The sequence below is a fragment of the Drosophila subobscura genome, chromosome U (assembly GCF_008121235.1).
Source record: "Drosophila subobscura isolate 14011-0131.10 chromosome U, UCBerk_Dsub_1.0, whole genome shotgun sequence".
NCBI classification, from domain to species: domain Eukaryota; kingdom Metazoa; phylum Arthropoda; class Insecta; order Diptera; family Drosophilidae; genus Drosophila; species Drosophila subobscura.
In genome coordinates this window covers 2,592,964-2,609,613 of record NC_048534.1, presented here as the reverse complement: position 1 = coordinate 2,609,613, position 16,650 = coordinate 2,592,964, and the positions used below count along the sequence as shown (strand labels likewise).

Genomic DNA, 16,650 nt, shown 5'->3' with positions numbered 1-16,650 from the left:
CGAAAGTAGATGTATGTATGTACATCTGTATGTAAGTGGATGTTCTTGATCAGAATCGAGTCTATGTTTGTATGCCTGTCTGTCCGTCTTTGGATTGATCGAGCATTTTTAGCTCATCCGTCTCTCCGTATATATTGATGAGCAATCCTTCTGCGACGCTCAATTAGTGGTGTCAAAATCGACTCGGCTGTTGATGCTGATCAAGAATATATATACTTCGTCGGGTCGCACTTTATCCCCACAAATACAATATACCCAATTTACTCTTCGAGTACCGGGTATAATTAGCCCTGCCACCTTTCGCCCCCGCAAAGGTTGAAAATCTGCTGTATCCAACATTTTTAAGATTGTAGAAAACTAAAAAATTCAGATGACTGAATTCGGATTAGATTGGATCATTATTATAGAATGAAGAAATTAATTTGCAGTGGCTACCGCCACCCCGTCCGGCATCTTTTTTTATGTTTTGCACAGTCTCTCATTCCACACTCTTCTTCGTGCAGTGAGCGGCTCTAGAGGAGGGGGGGAGCTAAAAGAGAATGTTGGCGTGAGAATTTATGTACATATGTAGTTGTAGATGACAGATGAAGAAAAAATGTAAAATTAAAAAAAAAACCGTTAAGGCACAGATGTTCTACTGAGTACCGGGTATATAAGTTGTGATGCGTAAGAAGCATCTCACACGTCCCTTCTCGTTTTTTTTGCTTCATGGCAACAACATTTTGGCTATAACAGTCAGCAGCATGGCCGTAGGGACTAGAAGCGGTATGCTCTGGAATGATTGAGTTGAGTGAATAGTGCAGATTGAGATGGTAAAGTGCTTATAGCGAAAAACATCTATAATATACTGCAAATAAAAGTGTAGAAATATAAAAACAATAGAATTAATTTTACAAAAAATTTAATGCTCTCCCCGTTGACTATGTGGCATCGAATAGATCAACTTGTTCCAGAAATTGGGATCATCTCGCTTGAGGTACGTGTTCAGCACCATGTAGGCCCGCAGTTCGCTGTCCAAATCATAAAAGTCCTCCACCTCGGGATAGAGGACCACAATCAATCGTTTGCATCGATCCCTGGAAGTAGCATGGAGAGCGAGGCGGAACTCCAGTCGTCCCCAAGTGGACTTTAGGAAGTGATTCGTCATCAGGATGATGATGCGCCTCGAATCTTTCACGGATTGGCTGAGGCACTGGGGAATGGACTCGCCAACGAGCCAGTCGCGCAGATAGAAGCAGAGTCGGAACTTCTGTCTACCATTCTCCAGTCTTTCCACAAACTCCTCAATCAGATCCTCGTCCTTGTGGGTGAAGGATAGAAACGCATCGAACTTTTTCCTTTCGTCGCGTTCCCGTCGGACAGCGAGGCTCAGGCACACATCGTGCTCATAGAACCAGATTAGGAGGGGCTGCTTGAAATAAAGCATCAGGTTTATTGTCAGGATCATAAACATGAACGAAAGGGTGAGGGTCACATAGTGCACGAGGCCAGAGGGGCAAATGTCACTCTCCTCAGTGTCTATCAGAAGATTCCCTGTGTCCCCGCAGGTGATATTTGAGACATCTCCGATTCTGGGACCTCCTGCCTTTACGAATCCCAAGAAATCTTTTTCCTGGCAAGTACAAGTCCAGGGATTGCCAGACAGAAATAGCCTCAGATCTGACGATTCCTTTCTCTTTTCAAGGAACTCTAGAGTCTTCCTGTTGAGTGCAGCTATTTTGTTGTTTCGAATGTCCAAATACGTAAGGTTTTGCGGCAGATGATCTAGTTCTACTAGTTGATTGTTGGCCAGAAAAAGCCGCCCCACACTCGCGTAGCCTGGCCACGTACCATTGGGCAGTACGCGGAGCTTATTGTTCTGAAATAAAAGGGTCAACGGAAGATATTTGGGCGTGGGTAAGTTTGGTATCGCCGAGAGGCCTTCGCCACTGCAGTCAACGATGAATTCCATGGTATAGAAAGTAAGTAGGCAGCTGCAAGCATCGGGACAAGGGCCACGAAAGTCTGGATAGTCCAATGGTGCTATATATTTCATGGACTCGTGTTTCCCCAGGAAGGACATTAGAAATCGTGCTTCCCAAAAACAGTTCCAGGGATTTGGAGAAAATTGATTTCTTTCCGCAGCACTCTGAAGATAATTCATGATTTCTGCGTCTTTTGTCCCCTTAAAATTTATTATGGAGTAGGTGTACTCCAGGAGGACCTTGTCATCGCAATCGGCAAACCACGAATTGCCAAAGCGATGGATGGTAATGTGTTTGGACAGATATTCGACCACCTTCTTGTCGAGGGCTGTGATGTTGTTGTGGCGAATACTGAGACGTTGCAGCATCTGTGGCAGCTGCTGTATTCCGAGGCTAGTGATCTTGTTGGCGGCCACATCGAGGTCCTGAAGCTTGTTATAGCCAGGTATTTCCATGAAATTGCTGGGCAATGTCGTAAGATGATTATTACTAAAAAGCAGCACTGGCTTGCCGTCCATCGGAGTGGGCAAAGGCGGTATTTCCGTGAGATTTTTTTGTGTGCAATCTATTTTAAACTGGTTGCTTCGCAGCTCATAGTAGCATTTACATTTTCCAGGACATCTCCTTCCGTCTGTGCCACGAGAGAACTTGCAATCGAATTTCCAAATCCCATCATCACAGACGAATGCTCTTAGATTTTCATATGGTTCATAATTTGCAACTTTTATGAACTTCAGGTTGGAATAGTTTTCGAAATGTCTCAGTTTCACTTTAACATCCCCCGTTTGCATGATGAAAGTCTCTAGATTATTCCGCAGAGTCTCTGAACTGGAAGACACGTGAAAAAATTAATTCAAAAACTCTGTCGCATACACTCATACCGCAAGAAACTTTGATCCTTGACAATCGTGTTGATAAAATGTAATATTTTCAAACTTTTCAAATCTTCAAACGTTTTGGTTGTGAGATTTTCCATCTTTAATCCTTGAAAAGTGAGAAACTTTAATTGTGACTTTCCTCTAAAAATACTCTCTGCCATCCAGAACTCGGGAATTTGAGACTTTCCTTCATAGCGAATCTGAAGAGTTTTCAGCTTGTTCATCGTTTCTTGAATAAAACTGTTTGCGATATGTGAATTTATGGAATTCTCAGGGCGAAAAGTGTAGAATAAAGCCAAATGAGAAGGCCCTTCTGTATCATTGAGTTCAGCTTCAATTATTATCAAATCCGCTGAATGTATTTCGGATTTGAGGACTTGGGAAACCCCAAGATGTCTAATATAATATATTCCAGCGCGAAATCTATAATCATCAGCACTTGGAATTCCTGACACTACCAAGCTTTTGAGTTTTGTCTCACTTTTATTCGAAATTGCGGTTAAATTCGATTCTGTAGAACCTCTACTCTCCTTCCACTTAATTCTTAAATGTCCCGATATCAGATCCAATTGAAAATTATTGGTTGTGATTGTAATATTAGTTTTGAAGCATGTTTTATCAGTAGAAGTGCAAGGCCCCCCACAATAGATTTCACAGTAATCATCTCGAATATTCAACAAAAATGATTCCGATTTGGGGATTGTACAGAGATATATCCTTGCGGTTGAAAAGAGAGCAAGGATCGCTAATATCTTGCGCGACATATTTGAACGCAACTGCAACGTATGGAAGTTGAATTTATACTAATGTTTTGCATAATCGCTTGTAACTTATTGTTCTCCCATTGCAAGAAAAATCTTTGGGGATTTAAGAATTTGATAAACTATGCGACTCCCATGAGGTTCATTCAAGCTTTGTTATCCGATAACACTACGCGACAAAATTAAACTATTTACTTACGCTTCGAACCAAACCAATTTTTTCTGATAGACTGAGACCATTAAGTTTTGTTTTAGAGGTTGCGCTGCTTTTTTTTTACACATAACTTTTTTTTTAATTATGGTTTTATTTTCAGTATTTTTCCAGTACTGAAGCCATAAATACTTCGGCAGTTGGGCGCGCAACCCTCCAACAAGTACTTAATTATACCCGGTACACGAAGAGTAAATAGGGTATATTGTATTTGTGCGAATAACGGTTGTATGTAACGCACAGAAGCAAACGTTTCCGACCCAATAAAGTATATACTTGATCAGCATCAATAGCCGAGTTGATTGAGCCATGTCTGTCTGTCCGTCTGTCCGTCCTTCTTTTTGAGCGCCTGGATCTCAGAGACTATAAAAGCTAGAGCCACCACATTTTGCATCCTCAAGTTCAATCTATTCTAACACACTCATGCAGCCTGGGGCGAGCACATGTACGGGGAGCTAAAATCGAATCGCACATTGATCTCGAGTTCTTCGGTCTAGGTAGGCTTTCGTGACTCGTGTATTGTGTCCCGTGGGAGTGCAGAATTAATCCGAACTAACTCTACCCTTTCTCTCTCTCTCATCCAATCCCTATGCCGCGTGGCTCTGGGATCGGCACATCGTGGCACATCTTGCAGACAGTACCAGGCGACAGGCATGAACGGCGATTGCATTGACAAGTGCAACATCTGCGACGGCATTCCACACTGCTCGGATGGATCGGATGAGCACAGCTGCAGCCACGGCCGCAAGTGTCAGCCGAATCAGTTCCTCTGCAACAACTCCCCTGCCGCCTTAGCGAGTTCCAGAGCGGTGGCCACCCAGTGGAGGACTACGAGGAAGGCCTCCAGCTCCTGGTTGATGCCCAGATTGTCGATCTTCAGCAGCGTCTCCTTATGATGGTGCATCAGCTCTGCAAACTGCTCGGTTCCCACAAGTGCAAGGAAATAGTTCCTGATAGTCGACAGCAAGTGGTTGCACAGATTCACCATATCTCGAAGGCTTCCTTTTCACTCAGTACGGTTCCGTTGCCGTCGTGGCCATCGTTGCCGTCGCTTCCACTGGCCGTATCATCGTCGTCGGAACTACCCTCGAGCCATATGGAAATTGCATTGTCGTTTACTTCTTCAGACATCTTGGCACGAATTTCTACCGACATTTTTTCAGAAATTTATTGATAGAAACGACTTCTAACGACTCTCTCGAGACTCAAACTGAACTGGGAATTCTAGAAATACCAAGACCCAGGTAAAGTTAAATTGATCATAAAAGAAAACTAAAAGAAAATGGCATTCCATAGGAAAGGAACATATCTATCAGATCACCGAATTGGGATCCGATTTGGATCCGAGAGCTAAAAGAGCGTGTTGGCATGAGAAGTGATTTAGATGACATATGTAAAAATAATGTCAATTTAAAATGTTACTGAGTAACGGGTATACAAGTTGTGAAGCGTAAGAAGCGTCTCACACGTCCCTTCTTGTTTCGAGTTTTTCTGAGTTTTTAAAGTCAAAAATTCGTAAAGAATAACGCACGAAAATCATAATTTTTTCATTCCAAAGCTTAATATTTTCCAGACAGTAAGCTAAAAACACTTGGGTACTTATTATAGATGCATTCATTAGCTTTATAGACTGGCTACGTCCCTTACAAACAGATGTAAGATACTTAAGTTGTGCGATAAAAGAAGCGCTACCCTTTAAGAAAAACGATAAAAAACATACCAGAATCAAAAACTTTTAAATACAAAAGTTCTGCTTTAGAAAAAAATGAATTATCATAAAACCATTTCTAAGCCCCGTATCTCTCAGAGAAGGTTAGTTATGTTCGAAGCAGAAAAATCGTGCCGGGTAGTGTGATTTGTGTATTATACATACACATATGTAAGTATATATAAATAGTTATGTTTTATTATTATTTTGTTATATTAATCAAGGAATACAATGAGAATAGTTAACAATATATCAGCTATTTCAAATATATATAATATTTAAGTAAAGAACGAAGATGTTGGTTGATTTTCTAGATATTTCTTTTGTCATTTAAAATGTGGGTACTTGCCTGAGGCACAGTTTTGAAGACTCTTTTTTTGATTAACGCGCTTGGAACAATCATAATTTAGCAGCGAAGGGCACGGCAAATCACGGCACGGCATGGAGGATGACAAGGACCATGTCTTATACGCCTCAATGAACTGAGGTCAACATTTTCCCGATTGCCCCGACTGACGCTTTAATTATGCAAGTTAATTTTCAGTTGCTGCAGCTGAAAATGATGACAAGAAATTCCGTACACACACACAAAACACACACATACTGCCTGCTGAGCTCAGGACTTTGGCTCTGGCTGGCAAGTGGCAGAGGCAGCGGCAGCCTTACAAGAGTTATGTCCCGCAGACCGGAGTCGACATAAATTGCGGTTACAGCTAGTCCTGCCTGCCCCCATCAGGCCTACCCACGGTGTCCACGTTGGCTATTTAACACATTACGACAGACATTCAGTGCACGAGGGAGAGCGGAGTTGAATTTACAACTGAAGGAAACTGAAGTCTTGGTTTTGGTCTGGAGCTGGAACTGGAATTGAGTGTCAGATTGTGTGTTGGCCCCTGCTTTCGACTGTGTATCGTGCTTGCACACTCGCACAATTCTCAAAGGGCAAAGGCCGCAAGGGACAGGCTGGTTGGTTGACATCAAAGTCGATGCGGATCATGATTTTCTCAATTGGCATTTACAGTGTGACTGTAAAGTGGGAAATAGGTTTTAGGATGTAAAGAAAAGAATGTAGAATACCATTTAGAATACAATCATCAAATAAAAGAGAAGGGACGTGTGAGACGCTTCTTACGCGTCACAACTTTTATACCCGGTACTCAGTGGGACATCTGTACCTTAGTGTTTATTTTTTTAACTTTTACAATTTTTTTACATATGTCATCTACATCTACATAACAATCTACATCTACATCACTTCTCACGCCAACACGCCCTTTTAGCTCGCCCCCTCTCCACTAGAGCCGCACACTACACGAAGCAGAGAGTGGGATGAGAGACTGTGCAAAAAATAAAAAAAGGTGCTGGACGGGGTGGGGGTAGCCACTGCAAATTAATTTCTTCATTCTATAGTATTGATCCAATCTTATCCGAATTCAGCGATCTGAAAGATTTGGTCCATCCCCACGGGACTTTTTAGTTTTCTACTATGTTCAAAAATGTGCTTACAGCAGATTTTCGCACTTTGCGGGGCGATTACATGTTACATTTGTAACAGTGTGAGCATACATCCATCTGAATGCAAAATATTGTGGCTCTAGCTTTTATAGAGATAAAGAGATACAGAGATCTATTTATTTCTCTGACGCACAGATGGACATGCCTATATCGACTCGGCTCTTGATGCTGATTAAGAATGTTTATACTTTATGGGGTCAGAAACGTTTCCTTCCCTGCGTTACATATGTACATCAAATTTTCCCCACAAATACAATATATAGTATATATACAGAACAAAATTATTAAAAAAAAATGTTTTAAAATAATTTTTAAAAATAAATAAATTTCGTTTTGTGGAAGCTTAAGTATTTGTCGATCGGTATACATTCGATTTTCAGTGGTGAGTTTGAGCAATACTTTGGTTCATTTAAGCTGAGAGGCACTGTATTCTTTATTTGATAGTTTTAGTCCAAATCGGCGCAGAGCTCTGGTTGACCATTTGGCCATTAGCCAACAAACAAGTAAGTACTTATCAAATCTCTCCACTAATTTCCCAGACACAATCGATAATGACACCAAAACTCCATTGAACATTGAACCAAACACCAAACATCAAACTTCACTTTCAATTGGTTTGCCCAGGCCGAACTTATTGTTGATTACCAGAGTCCCATGAATATTGAATGCAATTATGTGTATGCGAGGGAATACTCGTATACTAATCCTTTCTCTAATTCTTGTAGTAACCCTTATACATTTTGCTTGTTAAAATTCGTTGGAAAAGATCAAAAATGTCTGATTCTATGGTATATTTAATAGTTTTGCATAAGTCTCTATAACACTTCTACTATGAGGGAATGAGAACTCCAAGCAAGAACACATTGCTGCCACGTTTTCTTTTTAAGTTTCCTTTATGTATATTATGTATGTATATTTATTTCCACACACACATACAAAAAAAAGTGCAAACTGAAATGTGTGCGTGTGTGTTTTCACTTCAGTTATTGCTTAAAAAATTACGCAACTGGCAAAGTGAAGAAGTGCAACTTGATTCGCATTGATTGATGGAATGTCCGTGAAATTACGTAAATGAAAGCCGCAATGGGCCAGCTTCAGTCCCAGTGGAAGTGACAGTGCAAGGCAATAACCGAACAATTTTCATTGCTCAGTCGAGTGAAATAAGCATCGTGGACAGGCCGGACAAGGAAATCGAGGAAGGAAGCTGTCAGTCGTGCGTCTGGGAGTCTGGCTGGTGACTTAATATTAAAACGGATACGAAATAATGGCATTGAAGTGGCACATCGCAGTGGCAGTGGCAGTGGCAGGCTGTGTCACAGAGGCAAAGGAAGAAGCAGCTGCGTTGGGTATTCCGATTGGCATTGGGATTGGGATTATCGTTGCATATGGCCATACACGGCCATTCAATCAGGCAATTAACATTAATTATGATATACGCTCGTCGACTGGAATCATTTTCCTTTTGGCCATAGCCACACATGTCGTATACTTCATTTAATTTGGCTTCGCATTAAAAGCATTTTTGCGGCAACAGCTCCCGAAATTCAATTTCTGTTACTCCTTACTCACATTTCTGCCAATTTTTCCCACTTGTCCCACCCCAATAACTACCATTTCTGGTTTTTCTGCGACAATTTGCGCTGATGATTTCCCTACAGGCTCTTTGGGATGAGTGCGGTGGGGGTCTGTAATTAATGCGGATTCTCCTGCTCTCCAGCATGGGAATTTGTGAGGGAATCAGCCATCAAATATGTGAATGTATTGATATGACAATTTGGTGCACCATCCATTTTACAGTCTGCTAATTGGAAGGTAAAATCCCCGGGGATACGACCAGGCATGTGGCTCTACATTTTCGAATTGCTTTTGTAACATAAATAATACGTTTTGATTGCCCGTCATTCAATATTCGACCGAATAACACGCACACACAAAATTTTATTCAAAGTCGATATACATATGTGTTTCCTAAATAAAAATATAACTACAACTATTTAAAGTGGTCCTCACTTTTTGGGGCCACTGCATTGATTCGTGGCTGCAGATAGTTTTTTATTATTACCGGTACTCGAAGAGTAAATAGGGTATATTGTATTTGTGGGGAAAAGTGGATGTATGTAATGCACAGAAGGAAACGTTTTCGACCCCATAAAGTATATACATATATTCTTGATCAGCATCAATAGCCGAGTCGATAGAGCCACATCTGTCTGTCCGTCCGTCTGTCTATCTTGAGCGCCTGGATATCAGAGACTATAACAGCTAGAGCCACCAAATTTTGCATCCAGACCATGCTCACACTGTTACAAGCGTATTTAAAAAATTAGCCCCGCCCCTTCCGCCCCCACAAAGGGCGAAAATGTCCCACAGCCACAATTGTGAAAATAAAAGAAAACTAGAAACGCCATTCTGTAGGGATGGACTATCAGACTACTTATCTATCAGATCATCGAAATTGGATCGATTGGAACATTATTATAGCCAGAATGAAGAAATTAATTTTCATTGCCTGCGAAAAAATTGAAAATTCGAAAAAAACCGCTGAGGTACAGAAGTAGTACTGAGTACCGGGTATACAAGTTGTGACTCGTAAGAAGCGTCTCACACGTCCCTTCTCGTTTTTATACCCGGTACTCGAAGAGTAAATAGGGTATATTGTATTTGTGCACATAACGGTTGTATGTAACGCACAGAAGGAAACGTTTCCGACCCCATAAAGTATATATATTCTTGATCAGCATCAATAGCCGAGTCGATTGAGCCATGTCTGTCTGTCCGTCTGTCCGTCCGTCCGTCTGTCCGTCTGTCCGTCTTGTTTGTCGGCTAGTTCTCAGAGACTATAAGAGCTAGAGCCACCAAATTTTGGCACCAGACTGCTGTATGCTCACACTGAAACCAGTGTATTTCAAAAATGAGCCCCGCCCCCTTCCGCCCCCGCAAAAGGGCGAAAACCTCCCAAATCTACAATTTTGAAGATAACAGAAAACTAAAAACGCCATTCCGTAGGGAATGACCATATCTATCAGATCACCAAATTGGGATCCAATTGGATCATTTTTATAGCCACAATGGAGAAATTAATTTTCAGTGGCCAAACCCACCCCGTCCCGCAGCATTCACACTCTGCTTCGCGCTGTTTATGGCCTCTGCCCCTGACACATCTCTGCCGCTGCCACTGCCGCTGCCTCTGCCCTGACTCTGCAGTGTGTGTTTCTAGGGGAGGGTGGCGAGCTAAAGGAGCGTGTTTGCGTGAGTAGTGTTGTTGATGTAGATGACAGATGAAGAAAAAATGTAAAATTTGACAAATAACCGCTAAAGTGCAGATTTAGTACTGAGTGCCGGGTATAAAAGTTGTGAGGCGTAAGAAGCGTCTCACACGTCCCTTCTCGTTTTTTTTCTATTTTTTGAACACAATTTTTTATTTAATTAAAACTTATTGTGGTATCTGTCACTCATAGCGTAAAATGTATAAAAACGTATAAAATACATACAAATACAAATACATCCAGTCTTGGGTGGACTCTGACATATCAGTGGAGAATATGTATACAAAATATTAGGTATCAGTGGGTACATACATATACTTATCAGTTCTACCCTACCTTACTTCTACCGCTCTTAAATCGCTGCACAGATGGAAATATATTCCAATCAATATATCCACATTTTACGAGTAGGAACGTGAGAAAAACTTTTATACCCAGTACTCAGTCAGTATATGGCCAGATATGGACTTTCTCTTCTACAAACTGCGTTTATGGTTTTCTCTTATCTGTAAAACTGTGGATATAGGAGTTTGTCGCCTTTTGTGGGGGCGGAAGGGGTCTTTTGTTTGTTTCTTTAAAAAAAAACTTAATTCAGTGTGATATTACATAAGTCTTTACACAAACTATGGTGACTCTAGAGTCTAGAGCTCTTATACTTTCTGAGAACGAGGTCTCTAAAAAGACGGACAAACAGACAGAGAGACGGATACAGACTCGGTTATTGATGCTGATAAAATATATATGTACATACATATATTCTTCATAGGGTCGGAAACATTTCCTTCTGAGCGTTACAACCATCAACTTCGACCACAAATACAATATTCTCTATTTATATTCGACTTCCGTGTGTAAAAATGTACTGCAGTTTGCATTCCTTTTAAAGATTTTGTATCTTTAACGAACTATTTCGCATGCATTTTGTGGCTCTGTTTTTATGGCATTTTTCATTACCATTTCCATTTTCTGCTGTGAGGGTCACACAGCAGCAGCGCGAATTCAGTTTGTTAGCGCTCAAAGTCAATTAGTGTAATTAATTCTTCACTTCACGCTGCCTTCTTCCATGTAAAAGACAACAAAAAAAACGAAAGAAAGAGAAACGAGAGAAAACTCTGTATCCCAAAAAGAGGGACTTTTTTGTATATTCCTTTTTGTGTGCATGTGTGAGGCAAATATTTTGTTAAAAAAAATGTCACAAAATGCAGTCATCGAAATTGCTGCTCCTCTGTGATTGCCACGAGTTTATATTTTCTCTGCGCTTCTTGTTTAAGGCGAGGAAAAACATAAAAGACCGAAAGTCTTTTGCTAAAAAAAGTGGATAAATATTTTTTTACTGGGTTATAAGACTTACAAGACTGTACTGCTTCCAATTAAATCTACATGTTTATAAAAATTTGTCTTTCCATCTAAGCTCCCATTTAAGACACAGAACATAAGCCACGAACTCCACACATTTTCCAAGAAGTAAATATATTAAGAAAAGCAGCGCCAACAATTAAGATACAGAAATGGGTTTCTTATCTCCCCATTAGGTGTAGCGGTAAAATCTGCAGAAAGCCGAAGGCAGACGAACAATCTGACAATCAGACAGCCACTTAAATCACTTCCTGTGCCAGCCCTAGAATTGCATAATGAATTATGGAAATTGTTTGAAACTCAAGAATAAAAGAAAGAATGAAAGAATTCCCATTTGCATTTAAACCAATTATATGAAAGGGAAAATGCCTTTTGTAAAACTACTCTACACATTCTCATATTTATTCTATTGTCTAAGTAAACTCAATGACCGCATTTGCATGTGCACTCCATTTTACTCCACGTTGCACAGTACGGGTACAATGTGGCATGCAATAAATCAACTTGTTCCAGAAATTGGGATCATTTCGCTTGAGGTACGTGTTCAGCACCATGTAGGCCCGCAGTTCGCTGTCCAAATCATAAAAGTCCTCCACCTCGGGATAGAGGACCACAATCAATCGTTTGCATCGATCCCTGGAAGTAGCATGGAGAGCGAGGCGGAACTCCAGTCGTCCCCAAGTGGACTTTAGGAAGTGATTCGTCATCAGGATGATGATGCGCCTCGAATCTTTCACGGATTGGCTGATGCACTGGGGAATGGACTCGCCAACGAGCCAGTCGCGCAGATAGAAGCAGAGTCGGAACTTCTGTCTACCATTCTCCAGTCTTTCCACAAACTCCTCAATCAGATCCTCGTCCTTGTGGGTGAAGGATAGAAACGCATCGAACTTTTTCCTTTCGTCGCGTTCCCGTCGGACAGCGAGGCTCAGGCACACATCGTGCTCATAGAACCAGATTAGGAGGGGCTGCTTGAAATAAAGCATCAGGTTTATTGTCATGATCATAAACATGAACGAAAGGGTGAGGGTCACATAGTGCACGAGGCCAGAGGGGCAAATGTCACTCTCCTCAGTGTCTATCAGAAGATTCCCTGTGTCCCCGCAGGTGATATTTGAGACATCTCCGATTCTGGGACCTCCTGCCTTTACGAATCCCAAGAAATCTTTTTCCTGGCAAGTACAAGTCCAGGGATTGCCAGACAGAAATAGCCTCAGATCTGACGATTCCTTTCTCTTTTCAAGGAACTCTAGAGTCTTCCTGTTGAGTGCAGCTATTTTGTTGTTTCGAATGTCTAAATACGTAAGATCGTGCGGCAAATTATGGAGGTCCACCAGTCGATTGTTGGACACAAAGAGTCGTCCCACATTCGCGTACCCTGGCCACGTACCGTTGGGCAATACGCGAATATTATTGTCCTGAAATAAAAGGGTCGTTGGGCCGTGAGTCGGCAGTGGTAATCGTGGTAACTCCAGGAGGTCTTCGCACCTGCAGTCAACAATGAATTCCATGGAGTAATAATTTCTGAGGCAAATGCAGGCGTGCGGACAATCTCCATGGAAGTGGGAAAACTCCAAGGCAACCGAATATTTACTCTGGTAGGCTTTTCGTTCCCGTAGAATCGATAGGAAACTTTTCATGTTCCAGAAGCAATTCCAGGGATCTTCCGTTAGTTTTATGGTTCGTCCATGTTCTGTGAGAAAATTGCGGATTTGGCTGTCGCTTTTCTCTTGAAACTTGGATATGAAATTGGAGTAATCCGAAAATGGACCCTCATCGCAATACGGAACGAACCGATTGCCATAACTATTAAGGTTGATGTTTTTGGCTAGATAGCTCACCAGGTTTTTATCGAGTGTGGAGATGTCGTTAAAGGCAATGCTTAGATGCTTAAGATGTTTCGGGAGCTGGTCTATCCGTAGGTCACGCAGTTTGTTGTAAGAGACATCGAGTCGGAACACATAATCATAGCCGGGAGGCGAGTGTCTGGGCAGTTGCCGAAGATTGTTTCCGCGAAAATTAAGGCTTAAAAGACCTGAAATCGGCCTTGGCAAAGCCGGAATCGCGTCCAAGTTCCTGCCGCTGCAATCAATTATAAACTCCCTATCGTACTGCCCATATATACATGTGCATTCCTCCGGACAACGCCGACCATGTACTCCGCGTGTGAATATGCAAGAGTGGAATTTCTCATTGCACATAAATGCAGTGATATATTCATGGGGATCAAATTTTGAACCCTGAATGTACTTTAGTTTCGAGTAGCTCTCAAAATATCTCGTTTCAATCGCAGTCTCTGTGCCTCCCATAACAAAGATCTCCAAAGTATTCCGCAGAGTCTCAGAACTGAAACAACAAAAACAACAATATACCAAAATAAACTATGCCGTGATCATACGAACCTCAAGAAACTTTGATCGTTGATAATTGAGTTGGTAAAATTTAATATTTTCAAGCTTGTAAAATCTTCAAACGTTTTCGCTGTGAGATTTTTCATCTTTAATCCGTGAAAATTGAGGAATTTTAATTGAGATTTGCCTTTGAAAATCCCATCTTTCATCCAGAACTCGGGATGTTTAGACTTTCCTTCATAACGAATCTGAATAGCTTTCAGGTTATTCATCGTTCCTTGAATATAACTGTTTGCGATAGGTGAATTTATGGAATTCTCAGGGCGAAAAGTGTAGAATAAAGCCAAATGAGAAGGCCCTTCTGTATCATTGAGTTCAGCTTCAATTATTATCAAATCCGCAGAATGTATTTCGAATTTGAGGACTTGGGAAACCCCAAGATATCTAATATAATCTATTCCAGGGCGAAATCTATCATCGTGAGAGCTCGGAATTCCTGACACTATCAAGCTTTTGAGTTTAGTTTCACTTTCATTCGAAATTGCGGTTAAATTCGATCCCCTATATCCTCGACTGTCCATCCACTTGAACCTTAAAATTCCCAATTCCAGTTCCAAATGAAAATGATTGGTTACGATTGTATTATTCGTTTTGATGCACTTTTTATCAGTGGAAGTACAAGATCCCTGACAATAGATTTCACAGTAATCCTCTCGGATAGCCAGAAAAAATGAACCCGCTTCGGAGATCTTACAGAGATATATCCCTGTGTTAAAAACAAGATAAAGAAATGCCAATATATTCCGCGACATTTTACAATGCAACCTCTAAAGATGAAAGTTTATTTTACTCTAAATATTGTCGGGCACAATCGCATTGTAACTGCATGTTATTCCATTTCCCAACCAGTCGTTTGGGGATTTTAGAGCACTTCCTTTCTAAAAATGTAAGCGACTCCCCACAGGGTAATTAAAAACGAGAAAGGACGTGTGAATCGCTTCTTACACGTCACAACATCTATACCCGGTACTAAGTACCGTACTAAAATACACATGTAACAGTGTGAGAATACAGCTATCTGGATTTGTTGGCTCTCGCTTTTATAGTCCCTGAGATCCAGTCAGTGAATAAGACGTACGGACGGACAGACGGACGGACAGACAGACATGGCTATATGACTCGGCTATTGAAGCTAATCAATAATATATATGTACATATGTATACTTTATGGGGTCGGAAACGTTTCCTTCTCTGCAGTATACCCTTCTTACTCTTCGACTACCGGGTATAAAAAACATTGATTGTGATAAGAATAATGTTGTTAATGGAAAATATCTTTAAATAAAAAAAAAAACAATTCAAAATTCATTATATATCTGCTTAAAAAGTCGGACATGTAAGGCAATTTAAACTCCAACCATGTAACACTTCCCGGATGGGAACCCAATTGAACCGCAAAATAGGCCTAGAACCCATCAAAATCAGCCACAGATGTGGAATATGTGAAGCAGAGCAGAACCAGAAGCAGAGTCGGACCTGACAGAGAGTCTACGGCAATGTTTGCAAGTTTCTGTTTCTGTTGGATGGTCAAGCGAAAATATGAAATTGTCCGAAGTGCAGTAGGTTCTTTCCGTAAAGTAGCTGGGTTTGGCTGCACCTGGGGGAAATCAAGCGGCACCGTGCATCTCTTGCAGGCTCTTATTCTGCCACTTGGAACTGTTGCTGCAAACGAAATGAAAACTACCACAAAAAACAAGAATAACAACAGTAACACCCGGCACAAAAGTGGGCTTTCCCGCCTGTGTGTGAGTGTGGCTGTTCCAGTAAATGGTTTATGCATTTGACTGTAGGAGGGCCTCTGGGCATAAACAAGAAAACAATTCAACTTTTGGCATTCATGCAGTCTCATTACGCACACGATGCTGAAAAATTAGTCTTTTATACAAAACACAACCAGCAATCTGGCACTACAAGATTATACGTATGTATAAGTATACTTTGAGGGGTTAAAACCGTTTCCGTCTGTGCGTTGCATGCATCCACTTTTGTGCACATATACAATATACTCGACTACTCGACAAAATCAAACTTTTTTTTTCCTCAAGGAACCAAACCGACTTTTTCTGATAGATATCGGGCATTAAAATTTGTTATTAAACTATTGTTTTTATTCTATGGCAGAACTTTTTTTTGAAGAGTTTTTAAAAATTTTGGATTTTTTTCAATGTTTTTTATTCCCGGTACTCGAAGAGTACATTGGGTATATTGTATTTGTGCGAATAACGGTTGTATGTAACGCACAGAAGGAAACGTTTCCGACCCCATAAAGTATATATATTCTTGATCAGCATCAATAGCCGAGTCGATTGAGCCATGTCTGTCTGTCCGTCCGTCCGTCCGTCCGTCTGTCCGTCTTGTTTGTCGGCTAGTTCTCAGAGACTATAACAGCTAGAGCCACCAAATTTTGCATTCAGACTTCTGTATGCTCACACTGAAACCAGTGTATTTCATAAATGAGCCACGCCCCCTTCCGCCTCCGCAAAAGGGCGAAAACCTCCCAAATTTTGAAGATAACAGAAAACTAAAGACGCCATTCCGTAGGGAATGGCCATATCTATCAGATCACCAAATTGGGATCCG

General features: G+C 41.1%; 1 protein-coding gene across 1 annotated transcript; it reads right to left on the bottom strand.

The window, feature by feature from the left end:
* Positions 1-901: 901 nt before the first annotated feature.
* Positions 902-14,282, bottom strand: LOC117901066. The gene is made up of 5 exons (XM_034811678.1): positions 14,062-14,282; positions 12,091-14,005; positions 4,800-4,945; positions 4,594-4,764; positions 902-2,792 (listed from the first exon to the last, which is right to left on the bottom strand). Exons 1-5 carry the CDS (start codon positions 14,280-14,282, stop codon positions 902-904), a joined length of 4,344 nt encoding a protein of 1,447 aa, XP_034667569.1.
* Between the last annotated feature and the right edge of the window lie 2,368 nt (positions 14,283-16,650).

Coding starts and splice junctions, on each gene's coding strand:
- LOC117901066 (XM_034811678.1), bottom strand. CDS start 14,282: ATGAATAACCTGAAAGCTATTCAGATTCGTTATGAAGGAAAGTCTAAA. Junction 4,946..12,090: donor GGAGTGCACATGCAAATGCG/GTCATTGAGTTT, acceptor ATTCGTGCCAAG/ATGTCTGAAGAAGTAAACGA. Junction 2,793..4,593: donor CTCGCTAAGGCGGCAGGGGA/GTTGTTGCAGAG, acceptor CGTGTCTTCCAG/TTCAGAGACTCTGCGGAATA.